This window comes from Acomys minous (genome assembly GCF_964271855.1).
Source record: "Acomys minous genome assembly, chromosome: 2".
In the NCBI taxonomy this organism is placed as follows: Eukaryota; Metazoa; Chordata; class Mammalia; order Rodentia; family Muridae; genus Acomys; species Acomys minous.
The window spans coordinates 118,897,781-118,922,991 of NC_140484.1; the positions used below are offsets into that span (position 1 = coordinate 118,897,781).

General features: G+C 47.0%; 2 protein-coding genes across 5 annotated transcripts in view; one reads left to right on the plus strand and one right to left on the minus strand.

Annotated features, from left to right (window-relative positions):
* The first annotated feature begins 646 nt into the window (after positions 1 to 646).
* On the plus strand, positions 647 to 10,633 carry STARD5 (StAR related lipid transfer domain containing 5). The gene is made up of 6 exons (XM_084756472.1): positions 647 to 806; positions 1,397 to 1,446; positions 1,792 to 1,924; positions 5,345 to 5,462; positions 6,218 to 6,311; positions 8,889 to 10,633. Exons 1-6 carry the CDS (start codon positions 708 to 710, stop codon positions 9,034 to 9,036), a joined length of 642 nt encoding a protein of 213 aa, XP_084612598.1. The 5' UTR covers positions 647 to 707; the 3' UTR covers positions 9,037 to 10,633.
* IL16 (interleukin 16) overlaps positions 10,086 to 25,211 on the minus strand; it is a 108,865-nt gene continuing 93,739 nt past the window's right edge. For all 4 annotated transcript variants that reach the window (XM_084756438.1, XM_084756439.1, XM_084756437.1 and 1 more), the window contains exons 16-19: positions 23,528 to 23,629; positions 20,889 to 21,147; positions 20,508 to 20,630; positions 10,086 to 18,307 (exon numbers count right to left, since the gene is read on the minus strand). In XM_084756438.1, coding sequence (XP_084612564.1) covers positions 18,120 to 18,307; positions 20,508 to 20,630; positions 20,889 to 21,147; positions 23,528 to 23,629 — 672 coding nt within the window. In that variant the 3' untranslated portion in view covers positions 10,086 to 18,119. The remainder of the gene's footprint in view (positions 18,308 to 20,507; positions 20,631 to 20,888; positions 21,148 to 23,527; positions 23,630 to 25,211) is intronic.

The window sequence follows — 25,211 nt, forward strand, 5'->3', positions numbered from 1 at the left end:
TGCTTATTTGATGATCCTGGGATTGAACACAGGTCCCACCCAGCACATGCTAGGTAAGCACGCCACTGCTGAGCTACGTCACCAGACCTCTTTCTACTTTTTTTTTACTTTGAGAGGAGGGGCTCATTAAATTGCCCCGGCGGCCCTTTAATGCGTGATCTTCCTGCTTCCATTTCCGGAATCTGGATTAAATCTCTCAAGGGAAAGCCAGGGTCTACCCCTGGCGCCAACACATACGTGTGTCACTTAGAGCTCCCTGGGCGTTTGGAACTAAACAGATCTGACATTGGTTTCCACTTCTCCCCCTTACCCCGATCCCGACTCCTTCGAAGTTGTGTCTCTTCCTCTACTCAGCAAAAGCACTGGCTAGTCAAGGCCAAACGATAGGAATCGCTTCAGCCTCTGCTACCAGAAGCAGACATCCCTGCACCAAGGGAAAAACTCCCAAGCTCAATACACTACCTGGTTCCTGGCCGCAGCCAGAGCCTGCTATTGTAGAGCAGGAGCTTCCTAAGACCCGCCCAGAGATGACGCGTGCTGCCGGGCTGGCCTGTCTCCAGACCTGCCAATTTCAAGAAGGGGCGGTATTGTTTGAGAACGAAGACCAATTCTGAAAGGGAGGCGGAGCCCAGGGGCGGGAGCCTAAGCTCCGCCCAAGGCCCGGTTTTCCGCCTAGCCGAACCAGTACTGCACTGCCGGCCGACGGAATGGATCTGTCCTGGGCCACACAAGAGAGTGAAGTGGTGGCGGAGAAGATGCTCCGATACCGACGGGACACGTCAGGCTGGAAGAAGTGCCGGGAAGGCGTGAGTGAGGGACTGGGCGGGAAAGGAGGTCTAGGGACGGCTCCCAGGGGTTGAAGTCCTCCAAACTCCCTGGCTTCTCCTCTACCCAATGTTTTCTGCACCCTGGACCCAGAGGTGGATTGAGAGTGAATCCACTGAGGGCGGTGACTCTCTAGGATTCCTGGAGGTTCCTGCCCCCTTTCGTTGAGAAGCACACTCAAGGTCACTGGACTACGAGGTTAGGATTGGACCTGAAACTCCAGGTACCAAGTCTTTCCTCCGGACATTATAGCACAACCAGAGAGTGGCAGGGAAATATTTTCCTTCCTTAATGCTTATGGCATAGCTTATGATATACGTACATATCCCTAATTTGCTTAAGAAAGCAAAAGTTCTTGATGGCATTTAAGACTCGAAAGGCTCCTGTAGCCCCTGGAGCCAACCAACCAGGATGTTGGCTGCTCATCGACTGCTATAGGGGCAGCTACCTCCACGAGGAATCCCAGCTGGGCCAGGAACAGGTTGGGTGACCTTGGAGAGCCTTGTCTTGAGATCTCATCTCCAAGGTTTCCTGTAGCTCTAAAATTGTACAATCCTATGCCTTTTGACAGAATGGAGTTTTGGTTTCCTGGAGGCCATCCGAGGAGTTTCCAGGGAATCTGTAAGTGCACACCTTTAACAAAGCTTGTCAGAACCTTCACTCCCTTTCTGGTGTCTCTGGTGTTAACCCATGAAAGATTCCAACCCATCCTGGCCCTCTGTGATCGCCAGTCATCTTCCAAAAAGCATTAGTGTGTGTTTTTTTAATCATTTCTAGAAAGCTGTGTTCTGTGAGGGGTTAGTACCTGTTGACACAGGCTGGATGGGAGGCGGGCTAGCATATTTTAACCCCCCCTTTCTGTCGGCTAGCCCTAGAACTAGGAGGTACATGTAATAGACCTGAGGTAAATCCTAAGATAAACAGGTTTAATTAATGCCATGGGTCATATTCTTCTCTATGTTCCAGGTACCGAGGGGAAGGGATTCTGTGTGGGACACCAGAAGAGGTGTGGCATTGCATAAAGCCAGCTGCTGGAGGCGTCCGGGAGAAGTGGGATGACAATGTAACCAGTTTTGAAATTGTCCAAAGCATCACGGATGTAAGTGTCTCTGGATGTGTTATCTGTAGTGTCTTGACCTGCTCCAGTGACTCGACCCCACCTCCTCTGAAGAAGGATCTAGAACAATTATAGATAAGAGGAGAGCCCTGCAGGCAGCCTAGCCTTGGCCCTGGCAGGAAACTGTGATTCTCAGAGTCCCAGAAATTGTCAGCAGAGCCGGGGGCCTGTAGAGGAGGAAGCACAGGGCAAGCCTGGGCTCCCCATACACGGAGGCAGCCTGGATTGAGACTAACAGATCTAGTTGGAAACATTGTCCCTTGGCAGAGCCATTTTTTAAATTTATTTTTTTATTTTTTTACATATACATTTATTTTATTATACATATGTACAATAGACTACCTATGACAAAGCCATTTTTGTCCTTTGCCCACAGTAGGCCCACTGCAAGTGGCCACTTGTGGATTGTACTTTAGGAAAGCATGTGCCCTGCCAACTAGCCCTGCCCAATGGAAAGCCTTGGCATATGGCAGCGTTTTTCTGCAACTGTCTTGTCTAGTGTGGGGGCCTCAAGTTCCATGGGGCCACAGAGCATGAAAAGGTGGCTGGTTTGAGGAAATGAATTATTCATTTTACAAATCTAAATGTAAATCTAAATAGCCACATGAGCTAGGGGCAGTTACAGGAGACAGCTCCAAGCTTGATGAATCTGTCCTGGCATCATCTATAACTTTAAGGGCTTTCTTACTTTTGACCACAGAAGCTCAGAAGAATAGAAAATCACAGTGAAAACAAATTTACGAGCAACTAGGGGAGCAGACCTGTGTAATTTGAACGTCTGACGCTGCCTGGTACCTACAAAAGCAGGTGGCATTGTGAAACCTCAGTGTTCTGATACAGAATCCTCACTTCTGTTCGGACTGTTGTTCATGGCAGTTTATGTCAACGTTGTCTGAAGGGTAGGGCAGAAACCTTGGGGACAAAGGTAATGTTATATTCTTAACAGTCAAAGATGGAATCAAAACACACAGAGAGGATGATGATGTTTTTCAACTCTTCCTTCATCCCTCTGGTACTACCAGTAAGAGGACCATGAATCTTAGGCACTGATGTACCTTAGATACTATTTAACTTACACCTTTCCCTTACTACCAGACCAATACATGGCCTGGGCTGGGACTCTAGCGATTTTACATGTAATTTGCAGTTGCCTTTAATTTATGACAGGTGGTTCTTTCTTCTTTTTTCTTGTTTTTTTGTTTTGTTTTTTTTTTGTTTTTGTTTCACTTTCAATAGTTAAATAGCTTTATTTCTAAATACCAGCTGGTTTAAGTGTGGGCATTTGAAGAGTCATACTAAATAGATATGGCTTTCTTTTTCTGAGTTAAGTGACACCAGCACTAGAAAAGGGAAGAAGAAGAAGAAGAAGAAGAAGAAGAAGAAGAAGAAGAAGAAGAAGAAGAAGAAGCAGCAGCAGCAGCAGCCAATGCAAAGAGAGTATACAAATTAGTATGCACAAATGTATAAAGTCAAACGACCCTTGGTTAATGCCTTATATATTATACAAATGTAAGAACAGAAGGACTTGCATAAATGTGTGTGTGTGTTATACATATGTGTATGTATGTATGTATGCTCATTTGTGTGTAGAGCCCCAAAAAGTGTCTCCCACAGTCACTCTCCACTTTATATATTGAACAAGAGTCTCTTGCAGTTCTAGCCAGCTTACTCCGGGCATTCCCCGCCTCCATATCCCTGCTGGGATCACAGCTGAACCAACACTCCTGTCCAGCCTGTGTGTGTATTCTAAGGAATCCAAGGTCCAGTTCTCGCACTTGCACATCAAACACTTTACCTACCAAGCCACCCAGGAGTCTTGCACATCATCTTTTGGAAGCAAAAGTGGCTCTGTCTCTTTAGCACACTTGCACCTCTGAAGTTGCCAAGCGCACACAGATAAAGGAGCCAGCAAGAGCTGGGCCCCGCTGTCATACCTGTAATGCCAGCAGCCAGGAAGTGGATGAATGAGGACTTGAGGACAGCCAGACTGCTTGTGAGCTCCAGGCTAGGCAGGGCTACATCTCAATTCAATAAGCAAAGCAAGTCACCAACAAGAAGTATGGTTTTTTTCCTTAATCAATCTGTAATTACTTTTCCTGAACAGCCCATTGAATTTTTTTTTTTTTAATGACAGGGTCTCTTTTATGCAGCCCTGGCTGGCCTGGAACTCAAAATATAGAGCAAGCTGATCTACCCTGCTTCTGCCTCCTATGCTGGGATTACAAGCTTACACCACCAGGCCCAGCCTCTCACTCCATTTTATCCCTTACATAATATAATGCATGTGGGTTTTTTTTTTTTTTTGGAGATCACCAATTTTTATTAGAGATATTCATGTAAATTGGAAAACAATTCTAATCATGTATTTCTTTTGCTCACAAGACCTTTTTCTTTTCTTCTTCTTCTTTTTTTTTTAAGTGCTGGACTGAGGTATGAGTGTAGTTGATTAAGGTATCATGATTACATTAGAAATTGGGATGAAGACTGGTTAAACAGAAAGAGAAGCATATTTTTCATCTCTGCATGAGATAGATGTATGGGAACTCTTTGTTCCCATTAGTTCATGTGTCCGTAAAAAGATTTGGCTTTTTGGCAGAGAGACACAATCTTCAGCAGATCCTAGGCACAGAAGGAGAGAGAGCGCAGGCTGCTGGGGAACTCAGACATCACGAAGAGCAGAGAAGCCAGGGACAAGTGGGGTCTTGTTCATTAGGTAAAACGGTGAAGGTAAGAGGCAAAGACCGTTTCTTTCAGGTGGCATTCATGAGCCTGACTTGGACAGGCCACCAGCCTCCTAATCCCTAACAGAAGCCAGGCAAAGGGTGTGTGGGTGAGACGTGCACCTGGAGTGAACTTCTGTCTGTGTGACAACTGCCTCTGTGGGTACAGACGTAATCAGAAGATGTTACGGCTGTAGAAAAATAATAATTCCTTCCACTGTGCCTGCTGCAAGATAGAGGAATTTTTAAAAAATGGACTTGTTTCTTGGACTATGCTTAAGAAAGGAAACTGACATACTGAGCCCAGTGTGGGGGCGCCATGGCCGAATATTGCAGTCAGAATGCCTGAAGATCCTTTGCATCCTGAGGGGTTTGTTCCCCAGGCAGTGCGAGCTAGGACAGTGAGGGAGAAGACCCTTTTTTCAGATACACACTGTTCTCAGGGGAGTTACTGTTGGTTTTTTTTTTAAGGACATGGAGATTAAATGATTTGGAAAGTGATGAAATCATCATCGCGGCCTCAGTGCACCCACGGGATGTGGCCCTAGTGCCCCAGGCTTCCCTTGGCTTCTCCTGCTTACAACTCCTCATATTGCCCATGCAGTTCATTTCCCAAGCGCTGGTTAGGAAATGCACTTGTCTTCGGCAGGCCTGAGCACCCCGCCCCCCCATATTTTGGCAGATGCTGTGTGTGAGCAGAACCTCTACGCCCTCGGCTGTCATGAAGCTCATTTCTCCCAGGGACTTTGTGGACTTGGTGCTAGTGAAGAAATACGAGGACGGCACCATCAGTTCTAATGGTAAGTAATGGTGGTGTTTAGTGGCTGTCCTAGGTGTTGGGCTCTTTCTTATGCACCCCTAGGTCTTCAAGGAAACCTGGGTGATTGGAAGCCATCGGCAAGCTCGTGTGTTCCATCTGATTCCCTTGTAGAGTTGAGATTTTAGGCTATAGGGCCTGAAATGGGGAGACCATATGCCTGAGCTTTATTATGTCCCGGATTTTGTCAGCACTGTTTTTATCTCTGCTCAGCTCATAGTTCATGCCATGGGCATGCAGATAGCAGTTGATCTCATTTATGGCAGCGTGTCCATGAACATCCTAACCACGTGGTTGTTTTCTGTCCCATTTGCCCTGTGGGGAAACAGAACCCAACGAATCCACTGCATCTGCCTCTGGAGAAGATCGGGGACACATCCTCACTTCCCGTGGGCTGAAATCTGAGAGCGGAACCTTTTCTCCCACCCTGAGCCTTATATTCTAGAATGTTCTTTCTTCTGAAATCCTTAGAGGGTTGGAGAAAACTGAGCGTGGGAGTGAGTGCATGTGTATGCATGTGTCTGAGCATGTGTGTTTGTGTGTAGGGGGGTGGTAAGCATACGTGTATGTGTGGACTGGAGTGAGTGGAAGTGGAAGGCAGTTGACAGGTGGCAGGACCCCTATCTGGCCTGCGGGGGCTTCAGTCTCTGGGCCTGTACGGATGGTAGATCTTCTGTGCTGGTGGTGATGACCTTGCTATCTGAAGGTGAGTTCACTGACCTTATGACTGTCTTCCAGCTACCCACGTGGAACATCCACTGTGTCCCCCAAAGCCAGGTTTTGTGAGAGGATTTAACCATCCATGCGGGTGCTTCTGTGAACCTCTGCCAGGGTAAGGAAAGTGGGTCGAGAACTTTGTCTTGGACCTAACCACTGTAAACTCTGAAAACACGCACTTTGACTGTGATGTACAAAAATACAGGCAGCGATGGTACAAAAAGCATTGCCACAGTAAGTACTCAGTGGCATGATGTGCCATTGTAGGTGGCACCTGGCAAAGTTGTAAGGAGGTGGGGTTTTTTTGTTTGGTTGGTTTGGTTTTTTTTCAGGACAGGCTTTCCATGTGAAGCCTTGGCTGTCCTGGACTCACTTTGTAGGCCAGGCTGGCCTCGAACTCACAAAAATCCACCTGACTCTGTCTCCCCGAGTGCTGGGATTACAAGTGTGAGCCACTGCACCCAGCTACCCAGATTAATTGTTTTGTTGTTTCGTTGTTAGGTTTTTGTTTTGCTTTGTTTTCTGAGACAGGGTTTCTCTGTGTAGCCCTGACTGGCCTGGAACGCCTCTGTAGACCAGGGCAGGCCTCAAACTCAGAGATCCTCTTCCCTCTGCCTCCGAGTGCTGGGATTAAAGGTGTTCACCTCACCACCAGATGTCCAGCCCCGCAGAACAAGTCAGGCAAAGGTCCCTATTTGCAGTTCCATTGAACAAATAAGCAAACTGAGGTCTAGGATAGTTAAGAGTCGTGTCCACAGTCCAAGGCCAGGAGTGCAGTGCAGTGCCCGAGCTCCAGATCCTCTGGACTCTGAAGATACCACGCTAGAGAGGCTATGTTGCACACAGTGACCGCCTTCCTTTACAAGAAATGGGGCAGAGCTCAGGGCCTCAAGGACAGTTCTGAGACCATGTTGTGGATCAGCCCTGGAAAGGAGCCAGAGAGCCCTGAATATACTCTCACACACAGCCAGGATCTTGCTAAGAGCTGCTATGTTATTTTGACACAAGGCTTGCAAGCAGATGTGGGTGATACAGAAATCACCATTGGAATTATACAGTAACCTTATGCCTACAAAGAGCTCCCTGGGCAGCGAGTTACCCGAAGGTCCCAGGTTTATTAGGAGACCCATCCAAGTTAACAAGGAGGGAGATTGCACCTGCTCTTGGCTCTCTGAGTTTCCTGCAGATAGCCAGAGGGGAAGTTGTAGGCTTCCACCAAGTCCCAGGAGGTAGATCTCGGTACCTAGAACACTGTGTCTGCTCAGCTGGCTCTCCAAACGTCTCTCAGAAGCCTTTTCTTAAATGTCACAAAGTTTGGGGTTTGATAGCAGTAAAGCCGTGCCTCAGCAGGCACAGATGCACATAGCTCTGTCCCAGATGCTCTGACATGGGCCTAGAAAACTACGCTTGCTCTGTTCCCAACAATTAGATGCTATGGACTGCCTTAGCTTGCCAGGCAGATTGTCGAGGAGTGTGTAGACAGGTGAGAGCAGAGCCTTTTCTCTTTGAGGCTGAATCTCAGGGCTGGTTTAGGGGACACACAGTATGCAAGCTTCAGGTTGCATTAACAGTGGAGATGGCACAGGTTCTCTGGGAGGGGTGGCTGGGCCAGAGAGGTTAAATAACCAGGCCAAGGTCTCAGAGCCAGCAAGGGATGGAGCCACAGTTTAAACTCAGCCATCTTTCTTCCATATTAACTATGTATTTGTTTTGTATTAAGACAACAACAACAACAATGGATAAAAAAAATCTGTTGTCTAACAGCTTAATTCTGATAGGGTGAGAGAAGATGAACAAGGCAGAGAGGAAAGCAGTTATGCTCTATGCTTAGGGTGAGCCTGAGCTCCTGGTTCTGCTTGCTCAGGAGAGGGGATCCTGCATGTGGGCTTCTGCCACCCCTTGCCAGAGGCTCTTCACATACATAGAAATTAGCCCTCGGTTCTATAAAGCAACAGAGTTCAAACCTTGAATATAAGGTTCCATGTTTCCACTAAAATAATGATTGAGGACTTCATGAAACTCCAGTCCATATAAGCTGTAGTTACTATTATGTGATGCTTTAAATTAAGATTGAGCAACAACAACAACAAAAAAGTCTGCTCACAAAATACCAATAGTGAGTTGCATGTTAAGTAACATCTTATGAAGAATAGTCAGCTTTTCTACACACACACACACACACACACACACACACACACAGCTGAAAAGAATGGCAGTTAATTTTCAGTTTTGCAAATTCCTTTCATGTCAGACATAATAGATGCTCACACCTGTGACAGTATATTGTGGGGCTACAAACCACACAGGCAGAAAACTCCACTGTGTGTGTGTGTGTTTCATAGTGAGCACTGGCCTGGAAGGAGTTTTAACCTTTGACCTCTGGAAAGAACCGAAAATGTCCCAGAAGTCCCCCAGCCATCGGAAACACAGCTAACAACAGTCACAAGGAGCATCTCCTCCTGTCCTGCCCAGGGCGTGGCACCAGCTCCCCAGTGTGTTTGTAGCGACTGTGCAGTGTGTTCCCTGAAGAATATGTTATGCAGTACAAGGAGGGTGGGAAGAGTCCTGGGCACTGCATCCTGAGCAGGAGTGGAAATGACCACCATGTCTGGGCCGCTTCTGCTCATCAAGGCTCCATGCTGGATGCTTCCGTGGTACATACTTAACCCGTCTCTACTATTTCTTTCCTCAGGGAGCCCAACAAAACCAACCTGGTCACCTTTTTCCAGACAGACCTGAGTGGCTACCTCCCTCAGAGCGTGGTGGATTCCTTCTTCCCTCGCAGCATGGCTCAGTTCTACCCCAATCTTCAGAAGGCGGTGAGGACGTTCCGTCACTGACAGCTGCCTCTTGGCAAAGGGATGCCTCCAATCCTTCAGGAGCTCCAGCTGTTCAACCTCGAAGACCATGGAGAGCTGCTGTGGCCTTTTGAGATGCCCTAGTGAACAGCAAGTCTCGGGGTGCCATTCCAGAAGAGCAGCCCATCCCCCCACACCCACCCCTTCTTCCCCTCGGGCTTGGAGTGGAAGGAACTTTCTGTCAACTTGACGTGGTGCACATGCACACATCTGGCAGGGCAGGCCCTGCTATGGTCACCTGACAGCAACATTCCTCAAAGACCCTTTGATTCATTGTGGTCCAGGGCCCTGCGTTGCTGGTTGCTGTCAGATACCTTGTCTCTGTGCTGGTCCTAAAGGGTCATCATCCATTCTGGTCACTGAGTCCTGCTTCCTCTGGCATCTGGAGCTCCCAGACTCCTGTGTTTCTTTTCTGATATACTTTTGTATACAAATTTTTAGCATAAGACTTACCCCCTTACAAAGGTATAAACTTGGAAAAATGACGTTTTTTAAACCACTGGATAAGCCTTAAGGGAGAACGCTTTCAATCTAACCTTTGTTGCATCCTCCATCCGAACCATCTTTTTCTATCTGTTCTTCCCCTCATAAGTTAATGCTCATGTCCCCCTGAAACCAGTTTGTATCTGCCCCAGGCCAAATTGTATCATTGGGAGCGAGTGGGCGGGGCCAGCTGCTCCTGTGTGCACACTGGACTGTGGGGAGAAGAGCCTCCTGGCAAGTACTTCACTGTGACCTCAGTCGAGGTGCTGGAGCAGGACTGCTCTGGTTTCCTGGCCCCACCAGGCTCTGCAGCTGTTAGAAAAGTAAGTCTCCTGTGCTAGCAGGTGTATCTGACAATTGCCACAAAGCCTGCCATTCCAGCAGGGATAAATGGTGTCTCCTTAGTGAATTTAGATTCTTGTTTTTCATCGTATGAAGAAAGGAAAGACTCCTGTCAGCCGACATTGTCTTCAGAGAGATGATTCTCTTCCCCTTCCAGCCAGCTGCTTCCCTTTAGCAGAATGCAGTAACTCTCTGCTCTTTCTCCATTTGTTCTTTATGTTCTTGTAGGGTGGGGGTGGAACGTAGCCAGTGAGCTCATCTGGACACATTTTCATTCTGATGAAGCTGGTTCAGGTGTTTCCTACAATCTGTCTGGTTTTCTTGCTGCTGCTCTGCTCCCTGGGGTTTGGATACTGACTAGTGATCTCTCTCTCTCTCTCTCTGTGGTTTTGTTGGATTTTTTTTTTTTTTTTTTTTTTTTTTTTTTTTTTTTTTGAGACGGGCTCTCTCATTGGCCTGGAACTTACCATGTAAGCTGGGCTGGATTTGCCAAGCGAGTTCCAGGGATCTCTGTCTTTCTGCTCCCCCCTCCCCCCAGGTCTAGGATTACAAGCGAATGCCACAACATCTGCTTTGCTTGTTTTCATTTGGTTGCTTGGTTGTATTTGGTTTTCTCTTTTTTCTGGTCTCTAGGGATTAAATTCAGGTCACATGCTTGCCTGGCAAGCATTTTACTGCCAGCTATCTCTCCAGTCTGTACCTTCTACTGCTAGACCAAATTTACCTTCTATTAAATCTAAAAGGTTGATATAAATGGTATCTTGAATTCCTCATCTGATATAGGACAGAATTCAAAGTGGACTGGAAAAGTAAGCATGCCAGCTCCAGTAACGTGCCATCATTTCTCAGAGTAAGTGAGACTGAGCTATGCAAGAGTCACTGAAGGCCTTTACATGGCCAGAGGAGCCTGGCTGGGGCTTGTGAGTCCACTTCCAGCAAACAGTTCCAGCTTCCAATTCTGGAGAAGCCAGAAGGTTACAGTAGCAAGCTCCATTGGCAATGCCCTGGAATAAATCATCTCTGGTGTTTCGTCTGCGGTCCTTGCCAGGCCTTCCCATGTTACCCGTAGTTAATAGGATGACTGGGGATGAGGATTTGAACCCCTGGATCAATCCCAGTAGAAACCATACTTGCTGTGGATAATCAAGAGTCACATTGGGTTGCACTGAGCTTGGCTATTGGATGTTCAGAAACAACCAAAGCAAATATCCTATTGGCCATGCACATGCTACAGACATGCTGGGAGGCTTTCTGTTTTGTTTTTGTTGGTTTGTTTTGTTTTGTTTCATTCCCTGCTGTCTGTGTTTTAAAGCTCCTGGGCCTGCTCATGTGTACCAGGTCACAGAAGGAACCACGGAGTCTCTGCCCTACCACATCTTAGCCAGACAAGCCATGCATTGTCCTGAGGCTCAGTAACCTCCAATCTACTGGCACAGGACTGCCATTAGTGCAGTGGCTGTGATCACAAACGATTATCACTTAACATCAAGCAGAGTGCCTGACCTGTGACGATAGGACATTGGTAATAATTTTTATTTTATGCTCATATCCTGCAGTTTATGCTTCGTTTCCCCGCCCACATAGCATGATCAGCCCACTGTGAGCATGGTGAGAAAAAAAAAATTGGAGGAGACAACTTCAGTGAGGCAGAAACAAATGTTACTTAAAGCTTTTGGAGTGGGTGGGTGGGAGCTTTTGGGTTGAGTGTACATGGTTGGCAGGAGCCAGGGTACTGGAGATGCCTCATTGGTACGAGGAGGAATTGCAGGTGTGGCTAGACATACTTTATAGGGGAGAGGAAGTTTAACCTGGCTACCAGGCTATGTGACCTCCTGGGGCAGGGGGCAAAAGTCGGGGCTACATGCCCAAGGACATGCAGGCACGGGGAAAGCGGTTCTACTTCCACTGATCTCAGAATGACCCCGTTTCCTCCTCCATCCCACAGCTCTCCAGCCCTACATCTCTCCCTTTTTGTTTTGTAAAGAGGAGGTATCATCATAGTCATCAACCTCTAGTTTAGAGAAAGATGCACAAGGGATGCTCAAGAGAGATGTGGGACAAACAGGTTTGAAGCCCTTTTGTATTTGTGTGTGTGTGTGTGTGTGTGTGTGTGTGTGTGTGTGTGTGTGTGTGTAACTGATCTGCTTGCTCAATGGAGGCTGTGAACATTCCTATAGAGGTGTTCCTGTCAGCAAGGCGTTTCCCTCAGATATAAGACCTGACAAGAGACTGAGATCTGGCAAGCTGGGTGTGGAGGGGAGTAGCTCTTTCCTGTAAGGGCGTGGAGACTTGGATGAGCAGAAAGGATGGTGGGTTTAGCTATTGAACCAGAGCCTGGTTGGTGGTGACTTTGGCAGTGTTGCTTACTTGCTGTTTTAGGAATTGAGGGCCAGGAGGAGGAAGGTCCCATTGGACAATGCACGGCCAAGGAGGGGAGAGTATGGATATATTGGGATTCTAAACGGCTACTCATACCCTTTTGGAGGACAGTCCCCACTCCTGTAACTTTGTTATGTCTGCAATAAGTTTCTCTAACAAAAAAAAACCATCTCTAGTGGTGGGTATTGGGAGGGTTGGGCAAAAGCAGAATTAGAATGGAGAATAACAAAGACAGCCATAAGAATGGAAGAGAGAGAGGCCTGTGGGGGCCCATGGCCTGTGGCCACCAGGTCATGGATGCCTTTGAGGAGATCTTGTGGTCGTGTGTATGTGTGTGTGTGTGTGTGTGTGTGTGTGTGTGTGTGTGTGTGATCTCTTTTGCCTCCTCAGTGCTTGAACTATCAACAAGAAACAGGCCATCTTCTTGGTTGTTAGGGTGATGTCAGATACTTCTGGCTGGAATCCAAATAGGCCTGGGCAAGTCCTGTGGAAAGACCCAAGCAAAACCCCTTCCTGTTTTGAGGAGAGAGTTGGGTCTTTTCCAGAGTCCATCTAAGGGATGATGCCCTTGTTCCAGGATGGGAGGAATTACTCTTGGTATGTGCCAGTGGAAGGAGATAGGAGGATGTTTAGAATTTGTGTAAATATTAAGTATATTTAGAGATGCTAGAGCCATTGCTTATTGTATATTGGGGAAGGCGGGAATTTTTGTTTTTGTTTTTGATGTTGGCCTTTTAGAGCTGTATGCGTTCTTTCTATAATTCCTTGACCCTGGGGATTGTAAGCAATCCCTGAGTGATGAGCAGTCTTCCATTTTGAGCAGAAGGTCTTGAATTTGGAGCTAGTAAAAGCAGGGCTATTATTAGTTTTTCTCTGCTGAGGAATGCCCATGATGGGAAAGGTAGAGAGCATGTGGTGGATGCATCCTTTTTCACTTTCTCCCATTTGGGCTGTAGCCCATATAAAATGCGAGTATGTGTCAACAGTGTGACAAAGACATATTTTTGATGGCTGAATTGGGGAATGTGGATGACAGCATTTTGCCAGAGGGCATTGCACTTGAGACCTTGGGGGTTAGTGCCCATAGTTTGTAAACCTGGGGTAGTAACAAAAGATGCACAGAGGAACAGACGTGAAGCCCTTTTGTACTGTGTGTGTGCGTGTGCGTGTGCGTGTGCGTGCGCGTGCGCGTGCGCGTGCGCGTGCGCGTGCGTGTGCGTGTGCGTGTGTGTGTGTGTGTGTGTGTGTGAATGGAATTGATCTGCTTGCCTGATGGAGGCTGCAAACATTCCCACAGAGGTGTTCCTGTCAGCAAGGGCATTTCCCTCAGATATAAGACCTGACAGGGACCTGTGAGATCTGGCAAGCTGGGTGTGGAGTAGCTCTTTCCTGTAAAAGGGTGGAGACTTGGATGAGCAGAAAGGAAGTGGGTTGGCATCTAGTTTGACAAAGGATTTTGATAACCAAAGAAGCAAATTAATAGCATATTCAATCTCTGAGAAAAGATTAAAGGGCCCATTGAGGGCTAAATAAATAGCATACCTTATATCGGGGAAAGTGATGAGTCAACTCCCTGAATCAAATAATGTGTGTGGGGAGGGGAAGGGGTTCATCCTTGGAGGAGTATTACGTTATTGTCACAGCTCCCCTCTTTCTCTACCAGTAAATAATGAGGGAGCCTCAGTGGTGGGCTTCTTTGCAAATGGGGGAGAGTGGTAGCTACCGCAACAGAGGAAGGGCAGAAACCCATCTTTTGTTAGGATGATGATTATCAATTTGTCCCATGAATTCAATTAGGCTAATAGCAAAGCAGGAATGATTTCTGAGTAGCCATTGGAATATTGGAGAGAAAAGAGGGGGTGACAGGGATATCTGGTTCTTTTCCTAAGGCTTTCAGGGCATTATCCCTGCCATTTCTAGTCATAATAGCTAGTGCCTCAGTCAGCCTCAGAATTCTAGGTGCATTGTACACTGGGGTGTGGAGCCATTCCAGTACCCCCTGGGGCTGATACAGTGCTCCCATGAGAGTAGGGGAGGGGTTAAAAATAAAAAGCTGTACAGGTATTGTTGGATCATATGTGAATGCCACGTCTTTGGGGGCAGCATCAATGGCATCCAAAGCCTCAAATGTATCAAAAGAGAGAGCTCCTGGGCCACAGGGGTTTTTAATCCCCTTTTAGGAGATCAAAGAGAGGCTGTAGGGTGCTTGCTGGTGGGGAGGGAAAACCACAGTGGAAACCAATTAAGGTTTCCCAAAAAGCCTTGGAGGGAAGTGAGAATTAAGGTTTGAGGAAAGGAAAGGGTGGGTTTAAGAGGGTGTGTTGAGGTGAGGGAATAAGCTGTATTTTGTGAGGAGATACTTTTAAATCCTAGGGAGGATAAGTAAGATATTAATTGAGTTGGGAGGGAGAAGTGAGAAAGTCTCCCCACAACAGTGCTTTGGCAATGCTGTGGCAAACCTGGAAGATGGTAGGACTATTTACCATCTGTTGGGGGAAGATTGTCCACTCATATTGTAAGGTGGGCCCAGAGTTTTGTAATGGCGGTTACTAAGAAGGCAAAGCATTGGCAATCCCATGGGTGGAGAGGAACAGAGAAAAAGCAGTCTTTACTATCTTTTGCTGGCAGGAATGGCAGAGAAGAGAGGTGGTCCCCTTTGGGGCATGGTTTTATTAATGACCCTTAAATCTTGTAGCAGTGTTCATCTGTATGAGCTCCTTTTTATAGTGAACACAGGGTTATTCCGTGAGCTGCAGGAAGGATGGATATGGTAAACCTGGGGTTGTTCTTTTATTAACTGTGTGAGCACTTCAAGTTCCCTTCTTGACAGTGGCCACTGTTTAACCCATATAGGCCCATTCGAGAGCCAGTTGAGGCAGCGAGTATTATACTTAACAGCAGCCTTTAGAACTGAAGGGAACCCAGGGTTTTAAAGTTTTTATGAGTATAATTATTATTACGGGTACAATCATTTACCGTATTGTAATTTTGTTTTGGATGATGACTAGTGGAAGTAACTTCCAGAGCCTCCAGGATATCTCTTTCTAGAAGATTGGTGGTGATGTGACCCACAAGAGGTTGTGTCATGCCTGTAGACCCATCAGGGCCCCTGATTTGTAGGCTTGTTTAGTGGCAGAGGCATGGGAGCAGCCTCCTTTGCTAACTAGCTGAGACCTGGGAATTAGTCCCTAGTCTTCTGGTACCTCTTGTTGTCTTAAAATTATTTCACCTGCTCCAGTATCACTGAGGCATTTGAATGGTTTGCCACATGTTTTCATGGTTATCTTTGGGTGGGAGCCTTCTGAGATGTTGGAGACCCAGAAAGCCTCCATTGGAGCAGCTTTCCTCTTATTGTCAGGGCTGAGGGCTGCCCTGTTTTAAATTTAAAGGCTCCAGTAGCTTGCTGTCTTTGTCATAATGGGAGAAGCAATCTCTTTTTCAGCAGGCCTCCTACAGCATTGGGACAGACTGTCGTGGGGTTGGTAGCATTTCCGGTGGAGGAGGCCCCCTTAGGGTCTTTGTCTTTCCTGTGTCCCTTTTTGCCACATTTGAAGCAAGCACCTTCTATTTTTTATTGCTGCTGCAAAGGCCTGGGCAATGGAAGCAGCCTGGTGGGAGGCTGTCCTAGTATCCTAACTGTCCACAACTCATCTATCACAGTGTTCACCTTTGAGGCCTTGACAGGCAAGCCTGCACTCAAAAGTCATGTCCTCCAAACTGGTGTTTTTAAAAAAGGAGGTCTCTGGCTGCAGAGTTGGGGATTTTATTTTATTTTTTAAGATTGTTTTACTTTTAAGAATAAAGACAGAGTCTTTTGAGGTTTTGGCAGAGGAAAATCAGGGAAGAGGCAGGCTCTTGTGAGCCAGAGGGTGGGGTGAGTTTGTTCTAGGCTGGAACAAATTGCAATGGTGCACCTAGTCATGATATCATGCTGCCTGGGCTGCCTGCTGGCTTCCTGGCTGAAAAGCTCATTGCTTTTGATGAGATGAAGAGTTTCCCATGAAAGAAAGGTCAGAAGGAAACTTTCCCTGGGGCCATGTAGCTCTGTGGGGGAATTTCCCAGAATCCACAAATGTCAGAGAGCCAGTGGCCACCCTTGTGGTTTTTAAGTGGAGGATGCATTACCAGATTTTTTTTTTTTTTTTTAAGGAGAAAAGAGTTAGGGCTTATGGATAACACCCAAGCAGGCTGTTAGGGTCAGAGCAGAGGGCTGGGGCTCTTCTACCAACCTCAAAAGAGTAGCCTTGCCCAGAACGTCTCAGCTGCCTCCTCACCGAACCCAGTCCCTTGTGCACCATAAACTGAAAGTAAGAGGAAGAAGGAAAAACCAGACTTCCAGCCCTCAACTTGGGGAGGCCAGATGGGGGCGCTGATTGCTGTCTTTTCTAGGGCATCACTCACCTTCCTCCTGTGTTTCCTGGCAGTCTCTGAACCCCATATTAGGCATCAGCTGCCATTTGTACTGTTTCCCTGCTTTTTATGGCACGATCTGCCAGTCACCACACTAGTGCATCCTAAAGTGGGAAATGGGGGGAGGGGCCAGGAACCGCCTGGGGTGAAAGAGACCTCAAGCAGCTAGGAACGCATCCAGAAACTGGCTTTGTGGGAGACAGCTTCCGTGAGACAGCTTAATTGGGGAAAACAAAGGCTACTTAAACCTTTCGGTGATGGGTAGGGTCTTTAGGCATGACTGTACATCATTGGCTGGGTCCTGGTTCCTGGGGATGACTCATTCACATGAGGAGGAATTCCAAGTGTTGCTGGACATGATATAAAGTGAGAGGAAGTTTAACCTGGCTACCAGGCTCTGTGGCCTCCCAGGGGCAAGGGTCAGGGCGTGGGACTACATGCACTAGGACAATCAGGCATGGGAGCAGTCCTACTCCTCCTGCCAATCTCAGGATGAGATTTCTGGGGTTTAGACACATCTCCACTCCGCTATTGCTCTGGGCCAGCTGCCCCCTCCCTGGCCCCAGTACCACAGCTCTCTGGCCCTACAATATCCATTCCTGTTTCATCTTATAGACACCCATCCCACACCTTAATGCACAACTGCACTTCTCCATCTTCTGGCTCCACCCTTTTTAGGATGACTTCCAGGCCCAACCTAAAACAGTCTTTTAAGTGTCAGGCCAGGCTGCATCTTACGGAAATGATCCTGACGGCCTATCTCCTTTTCCTTAAACCCAGGCAGGCTTCTGTTTGCTCTCAGTGGGAAAACAGTGGAAACAAAGCTATGAGTCATCTTCAGAGGCAGAACATTCAAAAGGCACAGCTTCTACCTGGCCGTTGTGTGCCGAGGATGTGTACCAGTCATCCCGGCATCATGTTGAGATGTACGGGTCGTGAAGAGACTTCTCAGTCATCACCTAGCACCAGCCCCCAGAGGCACAAGCAATGCCCATTCATAGGACCCCAACCCAGCCTTGAGTTGCCCTAGTTGAAGTTGAGGGGCCAAAGGGAGCTGTCCTCCCAGAGTCCTGCCTATCCTGCAGATTTATGAGAGAAGAAAAAATTGCTACCATGAGGTAGCTTTCATAGTCTCTAGGTGATTTTCAAGCCAGGACATTGGTTTCATGGCAAACTCCGATACAACCATTTTATTATGGCACCAGAATATTATCACTAAGCGGTCTATATACAGTCTATAATTTGTATCAGCCACCTCTGTGTGACTCTGTCCTGACATTTACAACAACCCTCTTGATGGGCAGTATCTCAGAAGGTCCAAACCTGAGCAGCAGCTACCAGAAGCACACCTGGGCTTTCCTCAGCCTGGGTGAGGTGGGCAGCGGAGACCCTGAGAATCGGCAGTTATGGGAGCTTCATGCTCCTGCTTTGTCTTAGCATTGACGCCCTGTCTAGGAGTCTGCAGAAGCTGGTGTCGGCTTGCATGGCAGGCCTTTCCTTCTGATGACTATAGTAACAGGTCCATCAGGTAATGCCTTGATGACATTCCAAGCTTCGAACCGTGAAAGACCTTGCACGGCAGTGCCAGCAAGCTGCAGGATTTCATCTCCTGGCTGGACTGTCTCATTCTGTTCTGTCCCTGTAAAGAAAGAGATGACAGGTGATCTTGGGCTTCCTTGGGTAGCAGGAGCAATAAAAGGTGCTTTCTGAGGAAATGAGAAAGCTCAGAAGTGTATAGCGTACCCATCGTTGGCCGCTTGCCAGTGGTTCTAAAGTGAAGCATTTCACAGAATTGTGTCTGAGAGCTCGGACACCAGGCTCAGCTCTTTCTGGGACATAAAAAGCTACAGTGCACAATCCATGATGTTTTTAAGAGAGGAGATGACAGGCAGCCCCAAGCCAGAGCCTGGTTAGAGACTTACATAATTCCTGGAGAGCCCTTGTTTCTTCAGGTCCTCCCTATCCTTATCCCACTCATACTGACTCCCTGTTTCTGATAACATCATCAACATTGTGCTGGAAGGAGTGTGAAATGGTGAGACATTCATGAAGCAATCTTGACAGGGCTTTTGGCTTCAAACATCCTGGGAGGAACTCTGCGTCCACCCAGAAAAACATAGCCCTGCATGTCACCCACTCAGTCAAAGATGTATACAAGAACTACAAAGTAGCCAGGCACGGTGGCGCTTGCCTACAGTCCCAGCACTTGGGGAGGCAGAGGCAAGTGGATCTCTATGAGTTCGAGGCCAGCCTGGTCTACAAAGTGAGTTCAGGACAGCCAAGGCTACACAGAGAAACCCTGTCTCAAAAAAAACAATTCAAACCAAATACAAAAACAAAAACAAAAAATAACAACAACAAAAAAAAACAAGAAAGAAACTATAATGTCTTCTTTTATTGTTTATATTTAAGAAACGCCCCCTCCCATTTATCTGACACCCTGGCCTGTACCGATTGTGAATAACAGTATGATAATAATGACATTATTTTTAATATACATAATAATCAATTATATATTTATAATTTATAATTATACCATTATAGAATTTATAATTTATATTTATAAGTATATAATTTATAATTATATTATTACAGAATACATAGTGTGTTTTATGTTATGTAATAATTAATTATTATAAGTAATTATATAATAACACTATAATAATATGATTGTGAAGAATAGAATAATAATGAAAATATAGTAAGGAATATTGAGCAAGCACCACAGCAGGCATTGTGCTTGTGTCCTGTACTCATGGCAGTATCCCTTGTGGGTACATACCAATGGACTCCCTTTTCACAAGCATGAAAACCGAAGATGGAAAACCTCACTCAGAGCTTGAAAGTGGCTAGTCGTAGGGTCTAGGTTTGAACTCTGACTTACAGGCTCTGTGATCCACATCCTCTGGTACCACACCTGCCTGTAGCTGGAAGCTCATTCCCATGTGCTGTACATAGGCTCAGAATAGCAAAGTGACTTGCCCAAGGTCGTGCTACTGTACATGGCAAAATTGACCTTAGAACCTAGGTCTTGAAGCTGGCTTTGGACCAGTGCTCCTTTATCCACATGCCTGGTCCCTTGCCCAAGGCTTCCAACTAGGAAGTGGCAAGGAGCTGCAGGAAAATTTGCATGATAACTTAAGACATTCATCATTTTCTCAGGAAAATCTATACCCAGCTGATCCGCACGTCAAGTCGTCTGGCAGCCCAGTCCATAATGAATAAGACATCAAATGGGAGATAAACACAAGAATCAATGGATCCAGGACTAGGGTAAATCTAGCCGGGCTGTCAGACAAGTACCAGCCTCTGGCTTTACTCAAAACATTGGCATCCTATGCATCATGGATTATCTAGTTTGTTTGAGACAGATTCGTATAAACCAGGTTGACCTTTCACTCACCTTGTAGCCAAGGGTGACCTTGAACTCCTGGTTGCCCTGCCTTAGGCTCAGTGCTATCACAGTTGTATAATTGTTAAGTACATTGCACGGAAATGATGCTGATCTTTCTCAATGTATCTTTCGGTGCCTCTCAACTCTGGCCCTCAAGCCAGGGCCTAACTTGCCTCTTCGTAACCTTGGTCCTGCCAAGCTGAGCAGAGCCCAGGGCTCAGTCATGGGAGACGACCCAAGAAAAAGAGAAGTAAAAACATGGCCGAGAAAAGGCCCAAAGTCACAAAAGCAGAACTGAGCACATAGGCATCATCATGTGACTCAAAAGGGTGTGGGAAACCACCGTAGCCCAGAAAGTTCCCAGGGTTCTGGGTTTGGGTGTTTGCTAGATGGCCACAACTGGAAAGTATGTAGAGAAAGAAGATTAAAAAAAGGAAAATCCCACCTTTGAAAATCCTGTTGATAGTAAGAGGCTTATCTCCGTGCAGGGAGCCCTTTCCTCCCTCCAGGCTGAAGCCCAGCCCTGCAGAGGTCTTCTCCAGTGTCACCGTGCAGACAGTGGCCTCCACTGCAGAGGAAAGCAAATGGGTTTGGTCAGTGGTCAGCCATTATCCCTGGCCCAGCTGCCCAAGTTGATGCTAGCTGCTTAACCACACGTGCTCACATTACTGCAGCACACCAGGCATGCCGGGAAGGTGTGATGCTGGGACCACACATTACTTCCCAGTGCCACCAAACATGGATCTAAATGGATAAAGACAGAATGTGGCTCCCAAGGGGCCCCTTCCACACCAGCCCCCAACCCCATGGCACTGGGAACACTTACTAGAGTCTACAGAAATGTCACTGGCTGCTGAAGCTGATGCCGCGGAATCAGTAGAGGAGTTCAGGTCATGAGAGGTCTCCACGTTTGCCCTCCTGGTGACAATCACAGCTTGCCTTGGGTCCCGAGCTTGGCGGAGGATGGCTAGGGCATCGTTGTGAGTAGCCCCCTTGAGAGATTTGCCATTGATGGAAAGGACCTCGTTGCCTTTCTGAATTGTGCCTTCCTGAGAAGCCAGCCCATTGGGAAACACCCTGTGAACCTGAGCAAGGCAAAGGGGTTAGGACCCACAAACTACCCAAATCAGAGCTCCATTTGTCCTGGCAGTGCTGGCAGAGGCCTCCGCGTCCCAGAGACGTTTAGGCCAAAGACAGCATAGGCTGACTCTATCTCAGGCCTGGGCCTGCAGTCCTCTTTTTCCTTCTCTACTCAGGGCAGAGCCCACCAATAGGGATGGCTGGTGGGTACTTAGCACTCTTCCCCACACGATGCCCTTGACTGACGCTACAGCCCCATCCAACCCAGGGAACATCTGCTGCCTTACCTGCTCTAGATTGCATTTCTGAGAATGGTTTCCTGGCAAACCCAAGTCTATGCCTTATTGATGAGTATTTATAGGAATAGGTTGCTAAGATCAAAACAATCTGGGGACACCAGGCTAAACAGATGCTCCACAAACGTTCCTGTTTAAGTATGCTAACAACCTAGCACTTGTATGTGTGTCTGATCAGCTGATGGACAAAGGCATGTTGGACGAGTACAAAAATAAATTTGTTTTTGTAACCCAGAACTCATTGTTCAGTATGAGTTTTTATACATATAAGAAGGTATATATATATATACATATATATATATGTATATATATATATATACACATATAAGAAGGTATATATATATATACATATAAGAAGGTATATATATATATATATATACACACACACACACACATATATATATGCACACACATATATATACATATACATGCACATGTGCACATATATAGAGATCGTTTTTTTAAAAGATACTAGCAACTCTACAATGCCAGTTTTCATCTTGGCCCTCTGAGTAAGCAGTGTAATAACATGGCAACTCCCCAAATGCATTTCAGGAGAGCTTAGCCCTTCTGGAGAGACACTCGGGTCCCATTTTCTGCAGGAAGTACTTGAGGTACACTATCCTAAGGCTGCCTAGACATCTCCGTTCTTTAACTTGCCTCTTTCTCATTTCTGAATGATATTTAGAATTTTAAAACAAACAAACAAAAACAGGCAATCTTATGGCCAGAAAGACAGCTCGGTGGGTAAAGGCATCTGCCATCACACCCAAGTTTGGTCCCTAGATCCCAAGCCTGGATCATGAAGTGAGGGGGTCAGAAACCATCTGGATCAGCAGCTGGATAAAGCTGCTGGCTGAGGACAGTAACTCTTGCTTGTAAGATCAACTAGGCAGTAACTGACTAGGGGTTCACAGGCAGAGATGCCTAGACTACAGGCCTGCTGCCCTCACTCGCCCTTTCCCAGACTCTAGGCCCTGCAGAACAGGAGGCTGGGCTACAAGCTCTGCAGGTGAACACTGTGGTGTGTGTATCCTGGGCACAGCACTGTAATCATTATACCCCTTGACCAGATCCCACTGAGGTCCGCCAACCAACATGTCCACATCAATATTGTCCACTTGATCACACTCATTCTACAAGTGGACAAAAGCAAGTAGCCCCCTCCTTTGCACGAGTTCATCTCCTGTGCGTTCCTTTATACATAGTGTGGGAAAGCCTAAGGTCCTGGTCTAGAGGTTTCTAAAAATTGCCCCGTGGCCATAAATTATACCTAATACTGGCAACCATCATGAGCTACATTTCCAAAGTAAAGTATATTATACTGTACCAAAGCTGACACCAATTCATGTGCATGTATGCACACACATGTGTTTGCACATATGTGTGTGTTCATAGGATCACGTATATGTACATACATGTGGAGGCCATAGGACAAGCTCGGCATGTTTTGCTTAAGATGGGGTCTCTCACTAGCCTGGAACTTGCCCAGTAAGGCTAGACTGGCTGACCAGCAAGCTCTGGGAATCTGTCTGTCTCTGCGTGCCCAGCTCTGGAATTACAGATGTACTTCCACGCCCACCTTTCCTTTAACATGAGTTCTGGGCATCAAACTGAGTTCCCCATGCGTGCAAGGCAAGTTTTTCATTGACTGAGATACCTCCCTGATTCTGGCCTCTCTGTTTAATGTATCCTCCACATATTTTCAAACATATAGGGATTAGGGCTTTAAACCGTGCAAACTTCCCATTCAGATGGTCTGGTGTAGAACATGTATGTACACATACGTGTACATGTGTTCACATATACTCATACATATGCACAGTATTTTTGATGCTCCATGTGCGTTTCGTGTTTGTTTTGGCATACTGGGGCTGTTTGGGGTCCACAGAGACCTTAAGTCTGGATCAGATAGGAGCCCACAGTGTGCCTCTTGAGAAGGATGGACCCAGTGACTGTCCTTTAAAACTCCCGTCCTGACCCCTGCCCAGTGGCCTGGTGGTCCCCAGCACAACATCGCTGACACACTAGTCTTCTCACCCCCAGCAACCCACCCTGACTCTGACATGCCCATCCCAGGGCCACTCACCGTGATCACCTTGTTTTCTAGGTCCGCCCCTCCTGCCAAGCTGAAGCCAAGCCCAGCGCCTTCTTCCTTGTGTAAGATGGTGACGTGAATGCTGTCTAATTGCTGTGGGTGAAAATACATACATTCACAAACGCCGTACTGCAGCAGCGTGAACAATTTAGCACATGCTTTAACACCACACCGGTTTGTTTTATTAAACACCAGCTGGGCCAGTACTACCACCTCCTCAGACGTCAGTTTCATCATGCAGAAATTACAGGGAGCTTAGGAGGGTAAACAAATGTATGTAAGCCAGCAAGCCCAGCTCTTTTCCTCTCCTACTCACCCTTTCATAGCCACCTCCCACAGACCGGGCTGCCCATTGCAAAGGCAGCTAGAGAGCCCTGCAGGCTGGAAGATGCTCCTTTACAGTGGCATCATGCGACAAGGGCAGGTGGTGGGACTTGGGTCAAACTCTCAGAGGCCAGTGCTGTTTCACAAGTGCTGACCTCTCCTTTTAGCTACCTCAGAAGAAGGCAACCCTGGTGCTACTGGCATGTTCCCAGAAATACCAAATACTAGGACTTAGGACATCCAATGACTTTAAAAGACCGAGTAAATGTTATTTTCAGGCCCATAGCTCTTGGGCCACCACCTTGTAAGTGGCACTAGGAAATAAAAATATGACCAAGCAGTACCTTGGTTGTGGGATACCAGAGCCCCTGACTCCCAGGTCAGAGGAGGCACATGAGTGGAAAGGATCCATTGTCCCACATTGGCCCACAGCTTTGGGATTATTTGAAGTTGTATTTGTGGGTATGGGTGTGTTGTTGTTGTTGTTGTTGTTTGGCTTGATTTGTTTGTTTGTTTGCTCATTTGGGGGTTTTGTTCTTTTTATAAGGGTTGGTTTGGGGGGGGGGGTCTTTTTGGGTTTGTTTGGGTTTTGGCCCTGTGGGTGATTTGCCATACTAGAAACAAAGTCTTCTCCTAACACTTTAGAGAGGCGGCTCTGAACTTCAAGGTTTACTTTTGTTGTATTATTTGCATTGAATCAGGTCCTGGGGACTGATGGTCCCTGCAGGCTACAAGTGACAGCTCAGAGGCATCTTGGGCTCAGCCGACTTGACCACCACACCCTTGATCTTGGAAGGGCAGCTGTGACTCCCACTAGAAAAGGAGTGCCCTGCCTTCCCAGGCTTCATTATCCCAGTGCAGGAATCGGGGATGGACCCTAAGAACCTTCCAGGAAGTGATCTCCATGAGCCTGCCTCCTGACTACTAACTCCAGCTCTGGCTGGCTGCTTCCTCTCTACACGTCATTGGCTGTGAGCAGCAAGTACGTGGGAAGTGCGGCTTTCAGAATGTTGTGGCTCAGGCACACAGGCCCTCCTGAGCTCACCTTGAGGTATACAGCAGAAAAAAGGGATACTTCAAGGTGAGAACTTACCTCACCTACACTATTTCCCACTGGCAGTGTCATACAGCACCTCTCTGGACACATTAGCTCATGGGATGTTGACACACCGTTGGGCTTAAGCTTAGAGACAGAGCTCCCTGGCTGTGTGACCAAGAACCTTTCAAAAGATGCCAGGACAAAGGGCCTGGCCATACCCCCGCCCCCACTATAGTCTCTCCCTCTCTCTCTCTCTCTCTCTCTCCATCCCAGCTAAGATCAGGTGTTATTATTTGCTGTGTCAAGTGACAT

What these genes read in the sequence shown, in the direction of transcription:
- STARD5 (XM_084756472.1), top strand. Translation starts at nt 708, where the DNA reads ATGGATCTGTCCTGGGCCACACAAGAGAGTGAAGTGGTGGCGGAGAAG. An exon ending in GAGGAGTTTCCAGGGAATCT is followed by an intron (nt 1,447 to 1,791) that starts GTAAGTGCACAC and finishes TCTATGTTCCAG; the next exon opens with GTACCGAGGGGAAGGGATTC. An exon ending in TTCTGTGAACCTCTGCCAGG is followed by an intron (nt 6,312 to 8,888) that starts GTAAGGAAAGTG and finishes TTCTTTCCTCAG; the next exon opens with GGAGCCCAACAAAACCAACC.